General features: G+C 40.1%; 1 protein-coding gene across 2 annotated transcripts in view; it reads left to right on the top strand.

Annotated features, from left to right (window-relative positions):
- USP12 (ubiquitin specific peptidase 12) overlaps positions 1 to 26,948 on the top strand; it is an 81,178-nt gene that overhangs the window by 13,425 nt on the left and 40,805 nt on the right. For both annotated transcript variants that reach the window (XR_010922586.1, XM_067562907.1), the window contains exons 2-4: positions 9,268 to 9,348; positions 22,029 to 22,242; positions 25,118 to 25,347. Coding sequence is in view for 1 of the 2 variants with exons in the window: in XM_067562907.1 (XP_067419008.1) it covers positions 9,268 to 9,348; positions 22,029 to 22,242; positions 25,118 to 25,347 (525 nt within the window). In the remaining variant the exon portion in view is untranslated. The remainder of the gene's footprint in view (positions 1 to 9,267; positions 9,349 to 22,028; positions 22,243 to 25,117; positions 25,348 to 26,948) is intronic.

Genomic DNA, 26,948 nt, shown 5'->3' with positions numbered 1-26,948 from the left:
GCCGTAGAAGCCGGTATCTTGCTCCTGAGGGTAAACAGGGATGCTAGGGTGCATCTCATCCATGCAAGCAGCTTCAAACTGTGTCTCTATGCTCCTTGCTTGTGCACTGCTTTGGTCCCACACAAGTGATTGTCAACTGATGTGGGAAAGTATCCTACAACAGGGGAAAGAACAGAGCCACTCTGCTAAGGAGTCTGAGGCAGAGAATTCGGGAGTGCCTACAGGAAAGTTTCCTAGAGATATCACTGGAGGATACCTGTGAAATCGCAGTGTGCATTAATGTGCTTCTCAGCTGCACTGCCTAGTTGCGCAAGGGAATGGGAAAGTACATGGAAACACAGTTACTCTGTTGCATTTCTATCCTTCAACTATCTCTATGATTTGGCAAAGCAAAGGCTCACCCATGCCTCCTATACACAAGCAGCATCAGCTTCAAAAAACACTTACCAGAGCTCCCCTTTCCTGCATGCCTGAGCTGTAGGGCTTGGGCTAGCTGCAAACTTCCAGAGTGGAGAACAGCTCCTGATTCCCAACCTCACCAAACGAACCAGTCTCCAGCTCCGGGTCCTTTTCTAACTCCACCTACTCGTTGATGACTTCTTCGTCGGGGTTGATTCTGGTGTGTGTTGGTCCTGGGGCCACAGAGGTATCCACGGGTGTGTTTGGGTTGGAGGTGGGATCCCCTCTGAGGATGGCTTCCATCTTTTTGGAGAAGTGGCAGCTCTTTGGCTGTCTACTAGAGCAGCAGTTGGCTTCCCTGGCCTTGCTGGTAGCTCTGCTGTAGCTTTTTGATTTTTGCTCTGCACTGCAGCGTGTCCCGTTAATAACCATTCTCTGCCATGGCAAGAGAAATCTGGCCCTAGGTATCAAAGTTCCTTCAGCTGGAGCACAGCTGGGACTGCATGGCTGACTCCCCCCAAATGCTGATCAGGTCCAATTGCTTTAGTGTGCTCCAAGCAGAAGAGCATTTGGTGCGTGGGCCTGCAATGGTCAGCTGGGAAGGTGAGATGTGAGCTCTCCATGCTGACCAAGCAGGAAGTGGAATTTAAAAAAGTCCCGGGACTTTAAAAGGGGAGTGGCAGGTGGCTGCAGAGCTGTGGAGTTCAAACTGATGGCCTAAGTGGTCAGCATGGGCACTGTGGGGCACTTCCGGAAGCCATTTACCATGACATAACCGAACCATGGTGGCTACGTTGACACTTTCGATTTAAGTTGGTAGAAAAAAGCTCTATGCCTCTCATCGAGGTAGTTTTTATTTTGTTGAAAAAACAGGGCAGATTTGTCAGCTAGAGGGGGAGGAGATGATTGCAGTGTGTATACGAGCACAATTTTGTTGAAAAAAGTCAGCTTTTTTTAGACAACAGTCTAGTGTAGACCAAGCCTTAATGAGCATTTGCTTGTGTAGCTTTTCTCTTCAAAAGTAGTTTCAGTGCCTTCTGAAATTTTTGTTGTACTCAGATGACGTTTCCCCAGAATGAAGAAAATCCTTTTACAGAGCCAGATTCCAGCAACATTGTCAATTTCAGATTTCTGCTCTAGGTTGGGTTCATGCAATGCCTGGGTAGGGGTTCAGAGTTGATGACTGTAACATACCATCAGAACCACACAGGTTCTGAGATGTAGAGAGAGTTTTCCAGATTGCTAGGTCCTTTCTCTTCCTGTGCACCTCTACTGCTTGACACGTGAACACTAGAACTGCTTGGAGTGGGCTTAACGGGAGAAGCAAACTTTTAAAAATAACGTTTCAATTTGATTTCTTCCAAAGGGCTGGTGGCTGCCATGCACTCTGTTGAGGTAACCATTGAGCTTCAGAGACCCCAATGTGATCATCTGAATATTGATTTGATCTCTGTGTGCTAGAATAGGTCAATTTTAAGAGAAGTCCTTTTGTAGAAGTTGTATCTTGGGAACTTCTTGGCCAAATGGCCCCAAATTTGGATCACTAATCCTACACTGAGTCCCCATGAGGCACATAGATGTCAATGCAATCCAAGTAAACAATAAGGATTGTAGAGCACTTGGAAAAGTCAGACTTCAAACAGAAAGCTGGTCTTAACCTTAAGTATAGCAGAGCTCTGCTTTAATATTTAAAGCAGGGAGAAAGGAGGACTCGGGCCATTAAAGCACAGTCATCCTAACTTAAGTATCCAGAAAGATACTGAAACAAATGATTAAATTGCAAGCATCTAGAAAATAAGGTGAGAAGTAATAGTCAAAATGGCTTTGTCAAGAACAAATCATGCTAAATCAACCTAATTTCTTTTGTTGATAGGGGAACCCTGGCTTGTTGGATGTGGGGGAAGCAGTAGATATATGTCTTGACTTTAATAAGGCTTTTGGCACAGTTCCACATGGCAGTCTCATAAACAAAGTAGGGAAATATGGTTAAATTAAATCACTATAAGGGTTGTGTGTGCACAACCGATTGGAAAACCGCACTTGGAGTAGTTGTCAATGATTTGTAGTCAAACTGCATATTAGGTGGGTTCCCAAATGGATCTGTCTTGTGTCTGTTATTACTCAATATTTTCATTAATGACTTGGATAATGGAATTGGTATGGGTTGCAAGTACTTTGAATTTTAATCTTGATAAATGGAAGAATTAGACTGAAATTAATGAGATGAAATTCAGTAATAAGTGCAAAATACTACTCTTATGAAAAAAAAATCAAATACGTAAATTCGAAATAGGAACTAACTGCCTGGCATCTGTGAAAGGATCTGGATATTATATTGGATAACAAAATGAATGAGTCAGTAATGTTATGCTATTGTGAAACAAGCAAATGTCATTCTAGGGAGTATTTACAGGAGAGTCATATATAAGACATGGGAGTATGTAAGACATAGGAAGCAATTGTTCTGCTCTACTTCATACTGGTGATACCTCACATGGAGTAGTGTGTCCAGTTTTGGGCACCATGCTTTAGGAAAGATGTGGACAAATTGGAGAGAGTCCAGGTTGGAAGAATTGAGTATGTTTAAGATAGAGAAGAAAAGACTGAAAGAGGACAATGACAACAATCTTCAACAGTATAAAAGGTTGCAGGGCCATCCCTAGGGGTGTGCGGGGCCCAGGGCAAACCACAGTATGTGGCGCGCGCGCACACACACACACACACCCCTCGGTCTGGCTCCAGTGGCATACCCTGGGTCTCTGGCGCCCGCGAACCAAGCCTGCATTTGGGCCCCCCCAAGTCTCACACGCCCCCACACAGGGCAAGAGGGGTCCCTGACTCCCACAAGGTGGCGCTGCCCCCCAGCTGCCCTGGGGAGGGAGGGGGTCTGTACTTGCAGGGCGGGGGGGACAGGGACACACACCGCTTACCTTATCCTGCGCAGCGGGCTCTGCATCTCCCCATTCTCCCCCCCTCCCCCCCCCACCACACACACCGAATGGTGCCTCTCTCTCCTGCTCCAGTCTCATAGCCCAGCACCGGCTCGGATGGGGCAGCCTCACCCCCTGGCCTGGGGGGGGAGGGGCAGGCCAGCCCTTCACAATGTGCGGGAGGGGCAGGGGGCACAGGAGGCTATGAGGGGCTTGGTTCCCCTGCAGGCTGGTGCCTGAGGGCCTGGCCCCCTCGGTATGCCACTGCCTGCCTCCCACCCAGTCCAACATGCAGCTGGGAGGCAGGCTGCAGCCTCCCGCCTGGTCTGGAGCGGGACCCCCCCTGCAAAGCACGGGGCCCCCCAGAAAAGCACTGGGGCCGCGGTGGTCACCCTGATCCGCCCTACCCTAGGGATGGCTGTGAAAGGTTATTATAAAAAGGATGGTTATCCATGTCCATGGGTAGGACAAGAAGTAATTATCTTAATCTGTAGCAACAGAGATTTAGGTTAGACATTAAGAAAAAACTTTTTAACTATTAGGATAGCTAAGCTGTGGAACAAGTTACCAAGGGAGGTTGTGGAATCCCTGTCATAGGAAGTTTTAAAAAAGCAGGTTAGGCAAACATCTGTTGCCAATACTTAATCCTGCCTCCATGGGTTCTGAGTGTGTGTATTTATTTTTGTGAATGAACTCTTGAGGTTCTTTTTAGTCCTACATTTCTATGATTTTATTGTGAAATGTAATTTTATTAAGCATTGTGACAGGGTTTCACTAGTCAAGGATTTTTTGAAAATGAAGGTTATTATACTTGTGTAACAATTTCGTGGAAGGGCATTATTGTATTTATGGAATATGCACCAATGTATACATCTGTACTGAACCTCTGTCAGTAATTTCCTTTTGAGCATCAAATAGTACAAATAATAAAAACCTTTACTGCACAAAACAGTGCAAACCATTGGAACATCAAGCACAACATAAAATGATGCAATATTTATGGACCATAACAATGTAGCTGTGGAACACATGCCTAAAAGTGATGCATGTGCACATATTTGTGCTATTCTGATCACAGATATGTGTAACAGTGGGATTTCTGCCTGGTGTCCTTGCTTGGGAAGTAGAATAAATAGCAAGGGAAAAAAATCAGTTGTAGTTGCAAAAACAAAGGTAGGATCCCAGTATTCCCTGTTCTTACTGTCTTGAGAAGTGGAGTGCACAGGGCAGAGCCTGTGGCTGGAACTTGGGTATGTGTACTGCTCCCAATATGTATTATTCTTCATACGCTGCAGCTCATGGCTGGGTTGGGGATGTGAAGCTGGGTGGGAACGCTGCAGCATAATGTTCTCCAGCAAGACACTTTCCACATCAAATCCAGGCACTGTTTCTGAATGTCCCTGTTTTTTCACAGTGCTGTCCCTTGTCAGTTCTCTGCCCTTTCTCTCTCCTCAAGGAGACCTTCCTTTTACTCTGTTGTATTATTCCTCTCCTGGGATGCAGACACCTGGTCCCCAAACGTTTTATCCCTTTTCTTTTTCTTGACCCAGAGATTTCTCATATGTTGTGAGGTTGATAATGCTCCTGTCTATACAAGTTGTAGTGCGTCAGGTGCAAAACTGTGGGAACTGAAAAACAGAACAAGTAGTTATTGTACTAATTCCCATCTCCATGGCAACAAACTCCATTGCAAGAAACTGTTGCTTTTCTTCTGAATTTTGGAATGCCAATCCCACAGTCTCATACCATCTCCAAGATCATGCCAAACTGGGAAGATGTTATCCACCTTACCTCCCTTTTGTATAAGACTACTGTACAACTGCTGGGTCAGTGGGGGGCTGAAGTATTGGTGGGTGAGGAGGGATGGGTGGGCAGCAGGGGACAAGTTAGTAACTGCATGGGCTAGGTGAATTTCAGGGCAGCTGGGGGCAAGTCAGTAATTGCATGTGCACCTCTGCAGGCTGTCATTATGTTTGAGAATCTTATCCTGATAAGTGTTACCAAGAGACCAAGAATGATATTGTTCAAAAAAGCAACAGACTGACCAGCAAGATATGCATCTGTTATTTCATCAGAAAGATTCCTCCAAAGTTGCTGCCAGACAGGAAGGGCAATACTACCTCTAGTCCTGAGAAAACTGCTTGGTATTGAGGAGATTTATTTTATCTTCCCTAATTTCATCCAATTACTCCAAGTTCTAAAAGGTAATGGCTAGCCCTGAGAAGACTGCTTTCATTACAATATTTGTTCCAAGATAGTGCTCTATCTTTGCCTTAAATTCCATTTTGTAGCATCTGTACATCTTCACAATGTGCACTTCTTCAAAATAACTTCTGTAATTGTTAACCCCTTGTACTCAGAACAATGCTGAGAGTCTGATTAAAACTAGCCAAGTGACTTAAAATCTATGAATTTTTTAGTTTTCATTTTGGGAAATATACTTTATAAAATTTTAAGATTGCATTCTGAAAAGGACTTAAAATGGGATATACATTTCTGGTGTTTTTGTTAAAGTAGGTAAGAGTCTGTTACCGTGAGATTTCACACAGTGTTAGTTTTTATGCATTCTTAATTTTTGATGTTTTTCTGTTTGGTTTCTCCTCATTCATTAATAGCTAATGTTTATATTTGGGCTCCATCTGAAATTTTTCCTTTGGAGGCCTGATTCTCATTGCTGACCAATTTCTCTTTAAAGTAAATAAATAAAAACCCCAACAAACAAATATTGTTCACCCAAAACTTGGTAGAGAGTTGGAACCTGAGAAGAATTAGTGCATCAGAACTTTTTTCTGTGTTGGCTAAAAATGACCTTAAACCTAATTATTTGTTGTATCACTGAAAGCTCCATTTGCTGTGTTCACAAGTCTGGTTGGTTGATTTGGGATGTGGGGGGAGGAGACATAACTTTCTCCATGGGGCCTACATTTCTCTGTCCAGTTTTATCCTGCAACAAATAATGGTTAATGTACAACTGTTGAGATAAAATGTTCACCTCTGTGCATCTTTATTACCTTCCTGTGTTTAGCCCCTCATCTACTGCTTCGTGCTAACTTTGCACTTACAAAACCCCTAAGAAATTACACATACTTGTATGAAGCAGTTGGGTTGCTTTGCACACAGTGTTCCAGACAAAACCCACAAAAGCCAAGAAATGAGAAGTAAAATCACCTACCAGTATGTACCTTCTGCTCTTCCACACACAAACATCCTCCCCCCATTACTATTGCCACATCTATTGTGCAAAACAGACCATGAACCACCGCACTAAGTGTGCTCCCACTAGGAGATGCCAGCCTTCCATCGCCCATTTTGATCACCCTTCTAAACACAAACCCTTTACCAAACTACTCTCTCCCAACACAACCAATTATATCAAACATCCACAGCTACTACTGTTGAGTGCAAAATGTGGAAAGAATGGTGAACGTATATATGCAGAATGATGAAAATGGAGCAGAACTAAGATTTCAGTTCATGGTCTATGGTGGACAGTAGTTGTGGTAATACGGTGTATGCTTGTGGGGGGGGGGGGGGGGGGGGGGTTGGAGGTGTGTATGGTGTTGAAAGTTCTATTTTCTTGCTAGCGAGGATGGCAATTTGTGCCGTCATGGCTAATGTCAGAAATATTATTTGCTTGTAAGCATGGTATAAACATTTTGGTGTTTTTTAAGCTAAAAATCAAAGAGAACCTTAAAACTTAAAATACAATTCTTAGATTACTAACAGCAAAGGGTATATTTTGAATTGTATGATACTTTGGATTGAGGGAGCATAATTTTCTTTAAAAATTTTTTTAAAATGTTTTCAAACATCTATCAGTAGAATTCAGATCCTTGATCTAGAATAGTAATTACGCTTCTTAATACATCAACTTTATATAGGGGTGAGCATTCCCTATAAATCTAAATGCAGATATTTGAGACCAACTAGTACGGAGCAGTGGGGGCTTCTTAATAGTTCCCCTGTAAGTAAACATAACTTTTTCCTCCTATGCCCCAAAACTCTCTTTTCCAGTCTAGTAGATTGATCCATGTTTTGAGGAAATGGCTTTAGATTGATGAATTTATGACTGTTTAAAACTTCTTCTTTATTTTGTCCATCCTGCTAGCCCTTCAGAAGAGGTGGTATAATGATATCCCTCTCTTAAAAATATATTTACCAATATAGGCAATAACAACACATCAGAAAATGTTGTTAGGTTTTTCAGGTTTGGGAGTTTACCTAAATTCAATACTGTAGTCTCATTTTCAAGTTGTCTGTCAGCTTCATCAATTTTTTTAAAATAATAAACTTAGTTTTATTGTATGCTTTGACATTTGTCAGAAGTCCTTTGAGGTACAAATTTTAATTTAAGAAAATGCTTTCTGGCTGAAATCAGAAAAAGGTCTATTTCCAAGACTTTTGACTCTCTACATCTCTATTGTATTTAACATCTCATCTTATTAGGTGACAGTGTCCAATAGAAAAGTGTGCCAAATAAAAACCTCACCAAAACATCAAAATAAGCAACATCATTATATTCTGTCCTTTATTTTACAAAGTTTGCAGCAGCTCCAGCCTTTACTGCTTCATAGTGTATTATGGTATCTCCCACATGTTAGTGCTGAGACTGTTATCATTAGGCGAAGATCATATAACTTTATAGAAAACCAACTTGAAGATTGCAGAATTCTAATGTTAATATGAATAAAACAAACACGGCCTTCTGTTTCTTGTAGATGATCTCCATTCCCTAACTTCTGTAAAATGTATCCTGGTATGATAGTACATACCAGTCATTTCATTCCTGGAGATTGTTTCTCAAATGGTTAAAAATCATGTGGCCTCAGGTCTGCTACTTTGCAATGCTAGATGTGTGCAACTGTTGCTCAGAAAAGAACTGATTGTTTTAGTGTGCTGTATTTATAGTTATTCACAAACACACGTCACTTTTGCTGGACAGTAAATATACCAAATGTGAAGTAACCAGAACATACATAGAAATAAAGACATCTTTTAGGGGATTGTAAGCTTCATAATCCTGTCTGTCTGGTGCAGGAGAGGTTAGGTGCTGCTATATATTAGGAGCTTTTAAAATATTAATGGGGTGCATTCTGAAGAACATTTTGCTGGGTGGTATGCCTCCTTTAAGACCTGCATGAAAAAAATTGATGGCCAGTGAATTCTTCTCCCTGACTAACCTCCACAGTGGAACTATCAGCCAGAAAAACACCAATAATTAAAATGGTTACTTTTTTCTGTATTGCTGGCTAATACTCATTCAGGCCTACCTAAGCATGCTCAGTTACTTCTCTTTCTCTAATCATTGCCAAGATTTTAATTGCCATGTATGGGGTTGAGTCACAAAAAACACCCCCTGGGAATGAGGCAGGACAAAAGGCTAATCCATTGTTCTGCATATTTACTATCAGATTAATTTTTTTATTTTCTTCGCCTGAGTAGGGAGTAACTGGTGTTACACTGTCTAGGAAACCCAGAGCATTTATGGCCTGATAGCTGTGCATTCTTGTTTTTGCTGGCTCAGCCTCATTTTATGGAATGCCTAGGAACCAAGTACAAATCCTGACCAAAATTTTTTTTGATCGATCAAAAAGTTCAAACTCAGTCAGACATCTTTTCTGGTATGTTCAATTTGTTTGGTTTAAAATTGGATTAAACAGTTAATTAATTTTGGTAGAATAAATGTGCACCATGGAATATACGCAGTTAATTCCAGGAACATAGAATGACAGTACTCCACATTAATACGTGCTACTTCATCAGCAATTGAGCACCTGTTTTCATTCAGAGCTGGCCCTATATTCTGGTAGAAACTGCCATTTAATTTTTTTTTCTTTCTTGAACAAATGACTTTAGTTATACTACGTCTACACTGTGGATGTAGTTAGAACTGTACAGATACCTGTGAATGTTAAGATTTCATTGTTTTATTTTCCAGGGCGCCAATGCCTCAGCTTTAGAGAAAGAGATTGGTCCGGAACAGTTTCCAGTCAATGAGCACTATTTTGGTTTAGTTAACGTAAGTTTCAGTTGATAATTTGATTGCTCTGAAATGCTAAATGATTGAACTTAAGTGGAGCAAATAGTGCACAAAACTAATATAATGTTAATGGAAAGAAATTATTGAAATCTGATTTGCTGTTTAATGTTAAAAGTTAAACATCTCAGATAGAGGTACAGTAAATATATATATGTGTGTTTAGAATAAATATAAAACTATTTCTCAAGTTTCTCATATTTTACTCATCTTAAATTTTTACTTTTTCAGACTACTACACTCTACAGCAGGAAAGTACATAGTATGCTCTTATAGTCTATATCAGTAATTTCATACAAAAAAACTTAACACTGAGATTGCAGTGTAAAGCACTCAGAAGTTTAGAAATGCCTGAATAAAGGTTGCAGTTATTGTTGAAACTTTCTAAATACATTCAGTACAAAAAAGAGAGCAAGACTGGAAAATTTCATCTCTCTATTCAAAGATAAAATTTAATTACACCTGAAAATGTAGTTTCAGGTATAATTGACAGTTGGCAAGTGGTGAAAACTGTATCTTATTAGGAGAACTTGCGTAGCACTGCTTGAAGTGATATAAGAGTTTTAAAATTTTGTTTCTTGGTGATCAGGGTATTGCAAGGACATAAAGTAATCATAGAATAATAAATTCATAGAAGATTAGGGTTGGAAGGGACCTCAGGAGGTCATCTAGTCCAACCCCCTGCTCAAAGCAGGACCAACCCCAACTAAAACATCCCAACTAGGGCTTTGTCAAGCCACAGCTTAAAAACTTCTAAGGATGGAGATTATATCACCTCCTTAGGTAACCCATATCAGTGCTTCACCACCCATCTAGTGAAAAAGATTTTCCTAATATCCAACCTAGACCTCCCCCACTGCAACTTGAGACCATTGGTCCTTGTTCTGTTATCTGCCACCACTGAGAACAGCCTAGCTCCTATATCCTCTTTGGATCCCTCCCCACTCCCTTCAGGTAGTTGAAGGCTGGTATCAAATCCCCCCCTCACTCTTCTCTTCTGCAGACTAAATAAGCCCAGTTCCCTCACCCTCTCCTCATAAGTCATGTGTCCCAGCCCCCTAATCATTTTTGTTGCCCTCTGCTGGGCTCCCTTAAATTTGTCCACATCTTTCCTGTAGTGGAGGGTGTGACATCCCCCCCCCCCCCCTGCAATCTGGACTAGTGTGTAGCTGTCACCCCAATTCCTCACTCCTGGGCCCCGACTTATCCTGCTTTGTTGTGTGAACCACCCACTCCTGGGTCAGCCCACGCCCAGCCTCCTGCGGGTAATCGGTCCCTGACCTAGTGAAGGAGTGCTCTTGTGCTCAGCCACTCATGTGATAGACCCCCAACAAACACCCCCAGTCCCAGATGCAACCCCAGCAACTGCCATCTTGTAGGGTTCAGTGCAATACACTGCACCCTGCAAACTCATTTACATTTGTCCGTCAATTTATCAAAGAAATTGATATGCACCAGCTCTGTCCCTCCAAGTGAAGTCTCTACACACACTTAATCCACATGCATTGTTTTAGATAAAACAAACAAATAAATTCAATAATTACAGCAGGATTTTAAGTGAATCCAAGTCAGTTTAACATAAATCCAGGATTTAGTCACAGTCAGCCAAAAGGTAACTTGTATCTTAACCCACAGGCTAGTTGTGATGCCTTTTGCAGCCAGGCCCCCTCTCTCTGTGGGTAAATTCTCAGTCTTTGGTGTGGCTTAAAAGATGGATTCCAGGGGAGAGCCCTGAGACAAAGATGCCTCTTTTTAACAAGTTTCCTCGACACCCCCTGGGGTCAGGTGATCATCCATTTCTAGCAATGGGCGTGATTTTTCCCTCTTGAGCCAAAGTGCTCAAAGGTGCTTAGGCCAGTCCATTATTCCTGTATGCATGCCTCTGCTGGGTGTGGAAACACTACTTTGTGCTTGTCTGCCTCTATTCAAGCCATGTGAGACACGTTTGGGGATATGATAGCAGGGTTTCATATTTGTACACATGTATGACATTGCAGGGTACATGCTACCATGACAATAATGTTCAGTATGCTATGAGCATTCCAAAAACACCGTACATGGCATACTTTGCATTAGACCATGCACAGTTACATTGTAAGGGTGACCATGAATGATACACAGATCACACCATAAGAATGTAACATGGGGTATAGCATGTCACGGGGGGCCCAAAACTAGACACCATACTCCAGATGTGTCCTCACCAGTGCTGAATAGAGGGGAATAATCACTTCCCTCAATCTGCTGGCAATGCTTCTACTAATGCAGCCCAATAGGCCGTTTGCCTTCATGGCAACAAGGACACACTGTTGTCTCATATCCAGCTGCTTGTCCACTGTAACCCCCAGGTCCTTTTCTGCAGAACTGCTGCTTAGCCAATCAGTCCCAAGTCTGTAGCAGTGCATGGGATTCTTCCGTCTTAAATGCACTTGTCCTTGTTGAACCTCACCAGATTTCTTTTGGCCCAATCCTTCAATTTTTCTAGGTCAGTTTGTGTCCTAACCCTACTCTCCAGCATATCTACCACTCCCCCCAGCTTAGTGTCATCCGCGAACTTGCTGAGGGTGCATTCCACCCCATCATCCAGGACCGACCCCATGGACACTCTGCTTGATACCGGCTGCCAACTAGACATTGAGCCATTGATCACAACCCGTTGAGCCCAACGATGCAGCCAGCTTTCTATTCACCTTATAGTCCATTCATCCAATCCATACTTCTTTAACTTGCCAGCAAGAACACTGGGGAGACTGTATCCAAAGCTTTGCTAAAGTCAAGATATATCACGTCCACAGCTTTCCCCACATCCAAATATATAGTTATAGCACCTTCACTTTGGGTGGACCAGAGCTCCAAATGTTGCTGGTTTCTGCATGAGCTATAGGAGTCACCATACAGCTGTTCTAAATTGGTGGCAGAATCTCGGATTGGAAAATACTCATATTTAAATGAAAGCACTATGAATTATGTTTAAATATATGCCCTTTAAAAAAGCAAAGGGGGAAAAATAATGCATTGAAATGTTTCTGATTGTTCCAAATAGAATTGCTTCCATTTTGGAAGCATTCTGTCTGAGGGTAAGTGTTGCTAAGTTTTAAAACTTCCTTGTTGGTCTGAAAGCTGTGTGCGTGCGTGCGTGTGAATATAGCAGGCATTTTTAGTTGTCTAGTTGCAGCTGAACAGATTAAAGATGTTTTAAAATGGTTGTGGAATTCAGAATATATAGTAGTAAAAAAAAAATGAATGAACATGGATCATAATGCTTTTTCTTGAAGAAATAAAGCTTTTTTTTATTGCTGTTGACAGGAATTGCTACTGTAGTGTAATCTTCTGCCTCTTGCTATATTTGCCACAGGTCTACTTCACTTTCTTAAAGTGAGTCTGACAGGCACGTTCATAGGCCAAGAAGAATGTCTGCTGATTAAATGCAATCTAACTTCAGCGGGTCCTGGGTCTCAATCTGGTTTTCCCAAACAGCTCTGTACTCTCTTGAGAGAGCATTTTTATGAAACCTGTCACAGTTCTTTTGCTCGGTGGTATATATGGGCCTTTTCCTGCCCTGATGTTGTTTCGTAATAACCCCTGAGTGTTAGTAGCAAAGTGGCTTCTCTTGAGCCATTCTTTTTCCTTCCTGCTTGTTTTTCCTTTAACCCCCCTCTTACGGTAGACCAATATATTCATATGGTAAACATCCCAATAACCAGGTCAACAAACAGTATTCATAAACTATTAGAGAGGAGCTTCAGTTCTCCCAAATTGTATGTCTAATTTCAAATATCAAACTAGACACATACTATATATATTTTCTTGTGCAAAATATAAATATAGATAAACTGTTTCCAACTTCATTGTTGGAAATATTTGGGATGAATAATAACTTTGAATAGGCTAACTTATCTGTCATGGTCTCCAAAGATGTATGGTTTCTTGCTCAGTTTTTCATTTATTGTTTTTATCCAAAAAGTGGAGGAAAAGAACTTGGCCTATATAAATAAGCAAAATAATTTAATGCTTAAAAAAAAATCCTCCTAAAGTAATTGGCTGTATTTGTGTTCCTCCAAGTTTTGCATGGCAGTGTCAAGAAGAACTCTGTGTGGTTTGAAAGCTTGTCTCTCTCATCAATGGAAGTTGGACCAATAAAAGATATTACTTCACCCAACTTGTCTCTTTAGTGTCAACTGTTGGCAGACTAGGAATAGAGTCCAATGTCATGGAAACTATTCTATGTTCTCGCTTATAGAGGTGTACTTGCCAGAACAGGATTGAGGCACATTCGCAGGATCATGGGTGGTAGCTTTTATTGCCACTCTCTCTGTGCCTTAAACCTATTCTGAGGATAACCAGGACTTCAGTACCCATAGTTTGCTGTCAAATGCAAGCACCAAGGATTTTTTTAATATCCATAACAGAATCCCAGATGCCCTTTGTAGGGCACAAATAATTTAATAAAATGGTAGTTTTCTTTTAAACTTCTCTCCACACACCCAAAAAATTAAAATTAAGAACAAAAATTCACTGTTCTTTGCAAGGTGCAAACCACAATAAAATCCTAATTCTGGAATTTATACCCTACGTTCTCCATTCAGCCTCAGCCACAAGGAGCCTTTCCAATACAGTTCTGTGGCATTGAAGAGTTCTATGAAAGGGGGGGGGGGAATCAAAGAAAGAAAAGTAGTAGAGAAGAAAAGGAAATGGGAAAACAACTCTCCTAAAAGAGAAGAACAGAAACAGGGAATTTCTATACTTGTTCTGCTTGAGTGTTGCCTGCTAGTTAAACTGGGAAGCTTGCTTTGAGAGGCAAAGTAATTATTTCCTTGTTGGTGCCACTTTTAGAGCGATGGAATTACAGAACAGTGACTCATTAAGTAATGAAAGTTTTGAACAGATATTTTCTCTTACTTTAATAAATGTATATAGATGTAGTGTATCTATGATTCTATGATTCTATGATCTTCCTGGTTAGCAAAAAGTACAAAATTTAGTGTAAAGGTTATATTTAATTCAAATGCAAATCAGCACATTTTAATAGTTATACCCACCAATGGGAATGAACTTTTCCTGGTTACCTGCTCCACCACCAACCTTGTCACTTGGAAATTTTACCTGGAGCACACCTCCTTTGTTACAGGATTGGGGAGGTCCCCTGGTAGCTACTGGTAGGTGTTCTTTCAAGGTCCATTGAAGAAATCCCCGTTCACCATGACTCCACTCCAGACTGAATTAATTAACTTGTAATTTATTATGTATAATTAAAAGTCGTGAATGATCTCCGGTATTAGTCATCTGGACGTTCCCACTGTCCTTTTCAAGCCCTGAGAAGTATTATTTCATATCCTAGTTTAGGCTTTCTTTTCATAAGCCATGGAGTCATATATTCTCCCAATCTGGTCTGTGCCACCCTTTTGGCAGCCCGGACCTCATCCAAAGAAAAGAACCCCCAAAAAGCTAAACTTTTTTGGGTGCAAAACTTTTTTGGGTGCAAATGCAACTTGGGGCATTGTTTGCCAAGTATAATTTCCTGATGTTGGGGGAAGGATGATTCCTTTTCTTTTCTGTCAAAATGCCACAGGACACTAGGGAGGAATTAAAGGAGATTATTAAGAAGGCCAAATGGCAGCCAGAACTGTCCCACAAGTAGACTCTGACAGTCCTGAGGTCAGTGGTTACACTCAGGCCCTTGGGGTAGGGCCTCTTGGTTGTTAGTATCTGGAATACCAAGAGGAGTCCAAGATGCCTTCCAGGATCTCTTGCTTAAGGGGATGGAGTTTTCAATAAGAAAAGCACTTCATTTCACTCCTTGAAAGACTCAAGATCCATCCTGAGGCCACTGAGCATTTATACATCAACTCCCTACAAGAAGCCCTAAAAATATCAGCTCCCAAAGAGACAGCAGGCACATCCTCATTTTCAGGCAGACAGCCAAAGTACATAATACATTACTTTTTATTATCACAATACTTGATGAATGTTGGGAGACACATCAGAGCTGATCAGGAGCCAGCAGTCATCTTCAGGAAGCATCTTGCCTCATTCCATTGGGCTTGGTCTGATAATGGGTGTTGAACATAGCTGCCCATGGTTATTCCATTCACTTCCACACCCTTACCCCTATCTCCTCCTCTTCTCGTCCCTTCTCAGAGGGTCCGGTACCAAAAAGAAGTGGCATTGTAGCTTGGTATAGGAGCTGTAGAAGAGGTTTGTATTCCTGATATTTCCTTAGCCTGAAGAAGAGATACAGTCTTTGTCCTATCCTAGACCCGAGGAAGCTGAACAAATATCTGTTGTCTCAGATTCAGGATGGTAATGCTTACTTCCATCAATTCATCTCTGCAGGCTTAAGATTGGTCTGTGATTCCTGACTTGCGAGATGCTTACTTCTGTATAGCCATCAGTCTAGCACACACAAAGCACTTGAGAATCACAGTGGAATCAAATCCTTACCAGTACAATTTACACCATTATGGCTCTCCACAGCACCCAGGGTCTTTATGGCCCACCTATAAAGACAAGGCATTTATGTCTTCCCCTATATGGGCAACTGCCTGATCGGACATAGAGCACATTTCAGTCTCACTCCTGTGATCTATTTGTATTTACCTGACGGGGGCCTCCTAGAGAATGTGTTAGCAATGATTTTTCATCAGTCTCAAATGATGGAGTTTATTGGAGCCATGAGGAACTTGAGATCAGAAAAGGGATATCTGCCTGAGGACAGGTTCCAGTTGCTACAAGCACTTATGCTCCAACTAACATCAAAATCAATTACAACATTACAGACTTCCCAAGCCTTTCCGAGGAAAGGGTTTCTGTTCCTGATACTTCCTAAACCCAAAGGCAAAGGAGGGGGCGTCTCAGGCCTATTTTAGATCTATGGCAATTGAAGAAGTTTCTGAGGAAAACAAAATTCCAGATGGTTACTCTTGCTTATGTTGTCCCTTCCTTAGATATTGATTGATATTCCTTAGATAGGATTGATACACTGCTCTCAGCTTAAAGGATGCTTACTTTCATGCAGCAATTCATTGCAGCTACAGAAATTTCTTCAGATTGATCATCAACAATTCATATTACCAATTTGCAGTCCTCCCATTCGGCATGACAGCAGCCCCTTATATGTTTACAAAGTGACGGCAGCTTTCCTGTGCAGATCTGAAATTCATGTGTTCCCTTACCTGGATAACTGGCTAATAAAGGGCTGATTCAAGTCTTAAGTTCTCTCCAGCATAAACACTATCCAATCAGCCTTCCACAACCGAGGGCTCCTAAAAGACAGAAAAGTCTATCCTGATGCCAATCCAGAGAATGTGGGGCAGTGGTAGACTCCATGCAGGCCAGGGCGTTCCTGCCACAGAAGAGGTTCAAGGTACTGCAGCTCATTGCTCTAGATCTGAAAGCACATCCTCTCGCTATGATTTGAAAGTGCCTCAAAGTTCTAGAGCACATGGCAGCATGCATGTAGCTGGTCCAGCATGCCAGACTGCACATCAGGGAGCTGCAGGGTTGGCTTGTCTCAGTATACTTTCTAGCCCTCCGTCACCTGGACACAGTAGTTCATGAACCAGCTTGTCTTGTCCTCCCTGGATTGGTGGACAGACCCATTAGATATTTGCATAGGAGTTCCCTTTGCTTCTCCTCAGCAAACAATCACCTTAGTCACAGATGCATCAGAACTAGGTTGAGCTCCTTTAGGCCCCCATCAGACTCAGAGGCTTTGGTCATCCCCGGACCTCACTCTCCATATAAATATCAGAAGACTCCACACCATCCATTTGGCTTGTATGGCATTCCTCCTGCGTATCAGGGGCAGAATTTGTTAGTGCTCACAGGTAACACAACAGCCATTTTTCATGTAAACAGGAGAGCCTGTTCGATGAAGTTATGCCAAGAGGTGGTCTCCCTTTGGAACTTCTGTATAGCCAGGTCCATCAGCCTTAATGCAGTCTACCTTTCAAGGGTTCAGAATGCCCTGGTAGATTGACTGAGCAGATGGTTTGCAGGACACCATGAGTGGTCCTTTTGTCCAAATGTGTTCAGTGCCATTTTCTGCCTGTGGGATACTCACCAGGTGGACCTGATTGCAACAAAAGAAAATGAGAAATGCCAGCTTTTTTGCTCTCTGGTGAGTCACAGCCTGGGGTCACTGTGAATGTTTTCCTCGTGAATTGGTCAAAAGGCCTGCTGTATGCCTTCCCTTCAATTCTAGTCCTGCCCAAGGTCTTGTCCAAGATCAAACAAGATGATGCTCACATCATACTAAAAGCCCCAGCATTGTCTTGCCAACATTGTTTTTTGTTTCTACTAGCTCTGTCAATCAGAATTCCTGTGACATTCCCGAGAGATGTGGACGTGATCTCCCAGGACAATGGCTGCTTCCTCCATCCCAGTCCACAGAGTGGATGTTACGTGGCTAACTTCCTTGGAAAGCCTTTGCTCTACAGAAGTGCAAGAAACTTTCCATAACAGTAGAAAGCCTTCAACCAGGTCTACTTACCTTGCAAAATTGAAGAGATTCTCCATTTGTTCTATACAAAGAGGCATCCTCCCAGTCCAAGCTTCAATTCCTCACAGTCTAGGATACCTCCTGTTCCTGAAATAACAAAGGCTTGCTGATAGTTCCATCAGAATTCACCTGATCGCTATCTTGGCTTTCCATGCTCCGGTAGATAACAGAATGTTTTTTCTAACTCTGTCTATTAGCTTTTAAAGGGTTTAGACAGATTATATCTACAGGTTCACAATCTGGTTCCACGGTGGAGTTTAAATTTAGTTCTAACAAAATTGATGGGTCTCTCCTTTGAGCCACTGGCAACTTATTATACCCCTCTATGAAAACACCCTATTACACCCATCTATGAAAGTGGCTTTCTTGGTTACGATTATCTCGGCCAGGAGAGAGGGTTAGCTGTGAGCCCTGGTTTTGGAACCTTCCTGCACAGTATTCTTCAAGAATAAGGTCTTCCTTCTGCCTCACCCTAAGTTCCTGACTAAGGTGATTTCAGATTTACTTACCAGCCTTCTTTCCAAGGCCTCGTTCAAGTAGATGTGAAGAGAAACTACATTCTCTAGATGTTAGAAGGGCTTTGTCCTTTTATCTGGATTGGACTAGACCATTCAGGTCATCTTTGCAGCTATTTATGGCAATTTCAGACAGAATAAAGGACCATCCAGTGTCCACTCAGTGACTCTCCTACTGGTTTTCAGGCTGCATCCATTTATGCTACCGTTTGATGGATACGGAACCTCCACTGAAAGTGGTGGATCGCAATTAGATCAGAGGCAGCTTCCACAGCCTTTATGGCCTGGGGTGCCCATCCTGGATGCTTGTAAGGCGGCAACCTGATTTTTGATCCACACACTTACCTCCTACTATGTCATTGCTTATCAGTCTAGAGATGATGCAAAATTTGGATGGGTGGTCCTACAATGCCTGTTCAAGTAGAGTCCAAATCCAACTCCAGCTCAAGCTGCTTGAGAGACACATACCATGGAATGGACACATGCAGTCAGTCAAAGAAGAAAAAAGTTACCTATCTTTCTGTAACTGTTGTTCTTTAGTATGTGTTGCACATGTTCATTCTATGACCCATCCTCCTTCCCCTCTCTGTCGGAATCTTTCCAGTAGGAAGAAACTGACAGTGTCAGAAGCAGTGGGGTCCATTATACCTGCATGCAGTGGCTCAAGGCACCAGGAAGTGCTCATGCTGCCCTCCCATGTACTGCTGAGGGAAAAGTCTCTAACAACTGTGCATGAAGCATGCTTGCACACACCTACAGTGGAACACTTACAGTGGAACGGACATATGCAACATATCTTGAAGAAGAACAGTTACGGAAAGGTAGGTAACCATTTTTTAACTTGGGATAGCAATGGCAGAGTGCGCTTATATCCAGGATCTGAAAAATCCACTTATTCCGAGTGTGAGGGGATCTATACATCAGCTTCTGAAGAATATAGGCTTACTTTTTTTTAAAAAAAGTTGTTGATAATTCTTGAGGTTGTAAACACAACATTCCAGACATGAAATAAATGTACACTAATGCAATCATTTTCCCGAGTCGTCTGTCAAGCAGCTTTAGTGCCTGCTGCTACTTATAGGTTTGCCAAATATGAACAAGTTGAGACTAAGAATATGTCTACACTATAGCTGCTATAGTGGAACAGCTGTGGCACTGCAGCAGTGCATCTTTAGAGCTGTAGTATATATACTTCCTACATTGACAGAAGGGGTTTTCCATTGATGTAGTTAATCCACCCTCTGAGAGGCAGTAAGTAAGCCAATGGAAGAATTTTTCCATTGATCTAGATGCGTCTACACAGGGGGTTAGGTCAGCCTAACTATGTCGCACAAGACATGAAACTTTTCACAGCCCTGAGCAACATAGCTAGGACAATCAAATTTTTATACATACACCTTGCCTAAGACTAATTCGTTTCATTGCTAATATTTAGAACCCTGTGATGAGCAATGAAACTATAAATAATTGTAATGGTTCTGCCTCAGGAAATCTTGAACTCTTTGTCTTTGTCCAAGAAAGTTTTTGTAATATCTAGCCTAAACTTTTCCTTAGTTTCAGATTCCTGATATTGTCTGAGGCCTTGTCTACACTTGAAACTCTACAGCGCTTCAGTGTAGACACTATCTCCACTGATGGTTCTCCTGTCAACATAGGTAATCCACCTCCCTGAGAGGGAGTAGTTAGGGCAAAGGAAAAATTCTTCTGTCAACCTAGTGCTGTTTACACAGGGATTTAAGTCAGCTTAATTTTGTTGCTCATGGGTGTGAATTTTTAACACTGCTGAGGCACGTAGCTGGATTGACTTAACTTTTTAGTGTAGACTTGGCCTGAGATGAAACTATTCCCTACCTTCCTTTAAATTGTTACTTTGAAGGTATTACTAGAATATGGTGAACTTTTTTAGACTAAATAAACTTAGTGTGCTCTGATTCATTAAATTTGACTCATCCTCTAATTCTTGTATCATTTTATCCTGTTTATAGTTTCTTAGCATGTCCCTAAAGTGTGAGGTAATAGTGTAGATCAGGTCTCATTGTATTTCTTCTTTATCTTTATATGTGGCTCCCCAAATGTGGTATTCTTTGCAAACAACACTATTATACAGTGCCTAGTCCATGACTGGAGTTCTACTAGATGCTATGATAATACAAATAATAATACGAATAATCGACGTTTAGCATGCTCTGCACAGTTGTCCCTTTGTCTCTCTGAAATTGACTGGAGAGAGACTCTGAAAAGCTGAGTCACTCTGCTTTAATTTTCTGTCCATAGGTGCATAATTTTACATTGTGATTCATATTGAATTTCATTTCTTTGAGTTTGGTCCAAAAATCAGAGTTATGTTTAGTCTTCAGAAAAGGAGGCAGGTATTGATAAGCCTTCAAATATGTTAAGGGCTATTTAGAAAGAGGATGGTGATCAATTGTTTTCCATGTCCACAGAAGGTAGGACAAGAAGTAACTGGCTTAATGTGCAGCAAAGAGGTTTAGGTTAGATATTCGGAAAGCCTTTCTAACTAGAAGGATAGCTAAGTATTGGAGTAGGTTGCCAAGACAGTTTGTGGAACCTCAGTCATTGGGGTTTTTAAAGAACATGTTAAACAATACTTGTCAGGGATAGTCTTAGGTATACATGGTCCTGCTTCAGCTCACGAAAATGGACTTGATGACATCTTGAGGTCCCTTCCGGCCTTTCTTGTCTATGATTCAACGATTTATTTGATGATAAAAATAGCATTTTACATTTATAAATTTTACATTTATACATTTCTGTATAAATATTGACTACATTTCACAGAATCCATGTGGCAGATATGGTGTTCCTGTTTTTTTACAGATAGGGAAGCTGAGGGGTTCAGTGACTTGCCCAGGACCATGCATAAATTTCTTCTGGCACTGTCAAGATCAGTTCACTGGTCTGTCTCCTTCAAAATGTATACCTTCTGGCGGCTGCTCTCTTCCTTCTCCCACAACCCTACACTAAGAATGAGAACATCAATTCCACTATATTTTTCAACTGTAAATAGCCTGGTTTCTGTTTACTCTTGAATGTGTCATTCCAACCCCAAAGAGAGTATGTAGTAAGCTATTTCTGAGTGAGTCAATTTTATAACTCTGATCACAAATAAAAATGGCGATTGGAAAATCCCTTTTAAAAAAAAAAAATCTTGAAGACCCACCCACATGAACTGTGAAGAATTTCAGCTATAAACACTACATTATACTCTGTTCTTTTCTTTATTTTTTGTGCTGAGTGGTGTTTTGACTGATATATGTCGCAGAGAATCTCATTTTTTCAGTTTATTCTTTATAGTCTACTGGATACATTTTTGGTATGATGTAAATACTGAGCACTTATTGAATACTTTGCAGTTCCACAGCACTGTAAAACATTGATAACACATACATACCCAAATTATTACAAACAAGAAAACACAGTCTAGTATCAGTCAAAATTATCTGGAGTGGTTTCAATGTGCTCACCATTATTTCTGTTGCTGCCTGAGGTGCTTTACTACCTGAAAATGAACAAGAAATGCCTATCAGAAAATTTGCCCATGCTCATGCGTTTTCTTACATTTAGTATTTTAACTTTGCATCACTGTAGAAATACAATAAAAGCTAATTTTTTTTCTTATTTTATAGTTTGGGAACACGTGCTACTGCAATTCTGTTCTTCAGGCACTTTATTTTTGTCGACCATTTCGAGAAAAAGTCCTAGCATACAAGAGTCAACCTAGAAAAAAGGAGAACCTTCTTACATGCTTAGCTGACCTCTTCCACAGCATAGCTACACAGAAGAAAAAAGTTGGAGTAATACCTCCAAAGAAGTTTATTACAAGATTACGAAAAGAAAACGGTACCTTCTTCATGTTTCTTTTATTCTGTGTATACTGATTACATCAGTTGTGACTTAATACTGAGATTGAAAGGTTGAAATAAATTTTTTATATATAAAATGTATTTGCTAAGTTCAACAAGTGTGCTTGGTGCTATAAAAAACAGAAAAGACAATGCATACACTAGGATTGGGGCCTAAGATTTTAGCCTTCTTGAGGCAGGGACCGTGTCTCTGTCTCCTCTCTTTCTGGGGAGACTTAACATTTCCTATTTGGTATTTGTAATGCTTGTTGATTAGAATGGTTTATAAAATAACTCTTAGCAGTAAAATGTAACTAAATCCTGTAATAGATCTGCTACTTGATTTGGAGGAAACATACAATTTACAAGCATTTTATATTTTATCTAAACTAATTATAGGTAATCTCTAAATAAAAACTTCCCTACTTGATTATTACAAGTTAAATGTGCCAACACTTTCATATTGTAGAAATTTTCATGCTTGTGTAATCCATCCTGGGCCATATTTCCAAATTTTTTTCACATAACCACATATTATGAAGACTGTACAGAAAAGACAGACTTACTTTAGGATAGCATAACAATTTATTTCTAGCCGTAAGTGATTTTACTGCTCATGAAAGATGCTAGATTTGACAGACCTGGAAGAAGACGATTGGTTTATCCATAGAACAGTTATATCACAGGTAGTAGTTGTGCAAGCTTTCTCACACTGCAAAAGCAATGAATCTCAAATCTGATGGAGAGACTGTAGAGGTGAGAGAATAGTTCAATCTCCATGCCATTTAGCTCTTGGCACTTCTTCTGAGGCTGCCAGCAAGGATGATAATTTATAATGGTGTTTTAAGTGTACATATCACAAAACACCACCACCTCACTCATCAAACACGTTAACTTCTTATCACTGCTAATTTGGGGATTTACTTAAATGGGGATCTAAAAGTAAAAAACTCTCTCTATTTCGTTACCCGGTTTCTTGGGCCATCCAGTCCTTTTGTTTGCAGATAAAATTGTCCCATTACACCCAATAGAAATTCCATGGAAGAAGAAACATAGTTGAATAATCTACATGAACTGAGAATAAAATTGAAAATTTAACTGTTTTATAGATGATATAATGAGAATTAGTTAAGTGTACCTCTTTTCACTATAAACAAACAGGAGCCAATCGTTGAATTGCAAGGTGGCCATTTCTTGATGGTGGTTATGTACAGGTGTGAAGTAGTAAATTTAAAAAAAAAAAAAAAAAAAAAAAAAGTACATCCATGAATTATTTCCTTGGTAGCTACAAAGGAGAATTCTTTATAAAAATATGTCTCATAGGAATGGTAGGTGTATGTTTGGATTGATATATAATATATGAAAGATGATTCACACAAAGAAAAACCCAGTCTGGATTCTACTTTCATCAAGTAAGACCAATCAATCATGGAGAGTTTTATATCTTCACATGTCTCATATCAAGGCTCTTCCTGTGCTCAGAATCTCTTACCTCTATATCATTTCTAGACTCTGTTCTTGTATTAAAATGCATAATATACAGTATATGGAAATGAGAAGGGTTTAAAGCCTGACATGCTTCAGGTTTGCAGTTTCTTATTAACCAAGTGGAGGCATTCTATTTCCCTTTTGTTCCAACCATTCCTAATCCTTGAATGGAATAATAGCAAGTGTATCTGTGGGATTAAATCCACTGTGTTTAATATCAGATTGTTGATTGGATATGCACCATACTGGAATCTGTGATGCAATACTGCTAAGAACCTCTGAGGTAAGCCTTTACCTTTAGAGGACTTGCAGTACTTTTTATGCCACCTGAATTTAAATATTCAATTAAATAGAGACATTTTGGCTGGCTTGATCTTGAACCTAGTTTATTTTCAACCCTCAAAAGTATAGTGTGTCTTGGCCTGGAAGTTGCTTGGTTTGTAGATGATCTGTGATATTTTTTACTTAGAGCCACCAAATGATCTAGACTTGGCCTCTGAGCCCATAGTGGCAATGTTCTTCCTCTGATAAAGGTAGCATTGGGAAAGGTTTCTCTGTTCAAAGCTATGTGTCTACTTCAACTGAACACACTATGCATAAACCTGTTCTTTAAGGCTTTCTTTTGAGCCTATCCAATCTAAAAGTGGCCTCTAAGCATATGGGATAAAAAGACTGCTGTCATATACCACTGTGGTTTCTCATCCCCAGATTTATAGTTTGTGAAATATAGGTTTTATGGATAATGTTATGGAAAAACTTACAATCATGCATGATTCTGGACATAGACCAGAATGTTGACTTTTGCCTACCATCTAAGGACTTGGTTTTTTTGTACTTGTTTGAATATAAATGGTGTTATAGTGTCCTCTCTTTTAATAGACTATGCTTTGCAATCATTTAATATATTTTTACCTTATTCATGTTTGTAACAAATTCATATGGGTTGGGGTGAAGATTTTGAGAAAGTGTTGTGATGTTTCAGTCAAGCTTCAAAGGATCACTTAAAACTGAAGGCACACTCAGATATTGCAGCCTGTTAACACAAGGGATTAGAAAGCATCCTAATCTTACCAGTATTCAAGGCATGTATTATATTTAATGTCTTTTCTGTAAATACAGTTTTCTGTTTTCCCATACATGTTTACACGATAAACTTCTGCTTAGAATCCTTTCTTATCTAGCCAAGGATCCATACAGTACCTTGCAATGCTAAAGTTTTCTAATTTTATTGCTTTCACTTTTTTAAGGTTAAAATTGATGGTATATGTCTATGAAATAAGTTCTGCCTATGCCATGTTTTGGCCTATATTTTGAAAGTTTTATTGGATTTTTTAATCCTAAATTGTAATTAGTTTAATATTTTATTTTTTATCTTCATGTTTTAGAGCTCTTTGACAACTACATGCAGCAGGATGCGCATGAGTTCTTAAACTATCTTTTAAACACAATTGCTGATATTTTACAAGAAGAGAGAAAACAGGAAAAACAAAATGGCGGTCTACCTAATGGCAGTATCAACAATGAAAACAATAACAGCACACCAGACCCAACCTGGGTTCATGAGATCTTTCAGGGAACATTAACTAATGAAACCAGATGTCTTACTTGTGAAACTGTAAGTCTGTATCTGTTTTATAGAAGATACTCTCATTTCATATTTTCAGGAATTCATTTTTCTGTAAAATAATTTGAATTGCATATTAAGATTGTAACTTATACTCCTTTGGTTTTTAGATTCATGCAGATGGTAAGTGTATTAGATTAATTGGTTTATTTTTGTAAGCTTTAAATGTGACTATTTGTATGTCCCACTTAATATTAGTGAGTTATAGGAAAGAACCCTTACTGATCAGTGAAAGAGGACTAAGGAAACTGTTTGTTGCATGAAAAATCTGCATTTGGATTTTTGAATTGTGCTCTCATAATCAGCTTCAGAATTTAGATAATGTTTTAAAAATAAAGATTAAAAGTTTGGAAGGGTCTGAATATAGATATAGATAATCCACCTTTTTTGTTGTTTGCATTCTTAATCCTCTTTCCTCTAATGGTAAGCTATTAAATCTAACCTATTTCAGATTTAGATTTAAAGCATTGCTATCTTTCAACATATACTTAATTATAGAACATAAATGTGTATTTTTCAAAGTGAGCTTGATCAGTTTTTAATTTGCCAAATTTGCTTAACAGTACTAAAGTCAGTATGGCAGAATTCCATTGTGCCGTTAGTTGTCAAAATTGGCCCATTCTTCCTAATTTATATGCAAGACTAAATAGAAAAATAGTTCTCCCCAGGATACTATCAAGTGCTTACTGTTCCAGCTCTGATTTAGAGGATCAGCTCAAGTCTAAAAGGAAAAAAAGATCTACATCTCTTTCCATACTTAAAATAATATATTTTGGTGAGATGACTGTAAAATATATAATTTTGCAGTTCATCTACATAGATGATCAAGTCTGGTGAGTTAGTCTAAATGTCTTTACCATTCAATAGCTGGTGGGAGGGTATTATGCCAGTCTATGAGAGAACCAGGCAACCCTTGCTGATGAGTGAAGCCTACAAATATGTGGTCTACATCTTCTAACTGGCCACAGCGACAATGGGGGGAGTCACAAAGGCCCCATTGTGACACTTCTTAGTGTGTCCAGAACTGTAAATCACAGTCCCCTTCTGCTTTAGCAAAAGAGAAATTTGTTTGGTGCTACACTGTGTGACAGCTCCCTGCCATCCCGGCCTGTTAGCCAACCAAACAAGCTCCTTAGCACTCTGTCACTCCTAAATTAGCTTTGTAGGTTAACCTGTGATGTATTTCAGTTCCCTAACTCTCCAGAAGCATCTCTGTGTAGCATCCAATTCATGTTGCTGGACGTCCACTGTCTCCAAAGAGACAGAATACATACCAGCCTGTTGGCTCAGATGAGGATCCACACATCACTTAACAGCATGGAGATGAATTTATAATCTTATTAATATAAAACAGATTTAAGTGATTCTAAGAAGAGATAATAGAAACTGAAAATGGTTACAAATAAAACAAAAATATAATCATACTTTCTAGTGACTAAAACTTAACGGATTACAATCCTTGTCTAAGGCAGTTTTCTTACCCACGGCCACTTTTTAGCGTCACCCATCCCACAAAGTTGGGGGACCATCGTTCATGGACTGTAAAGAATGCTGACCTTCCCTCTCTCCCTCCCAGTGATGAATAAAAAAAT

This window comes from Emydura macquarii, unplaced genomic scaffold (assembly GCF_026122565.2).
Source record: "Emydura macquarii macquarii isolate MOO-44397 ecotype Brisbane River unplaced genomic scaffold, CSIRO-AGI_Emac_v2 contig_2473, whole genome shotgun sequence".
NCBI lineage: Eukaryota > Metazoa > Chordata > Testudines > Chelidae > Emydura > Emydura macquarii.
The sequence above is the reverse complement of the archived record's forward strand: the minus strand, read 5'-3'. Positions and strand labels throughout refer to the sequence as shown.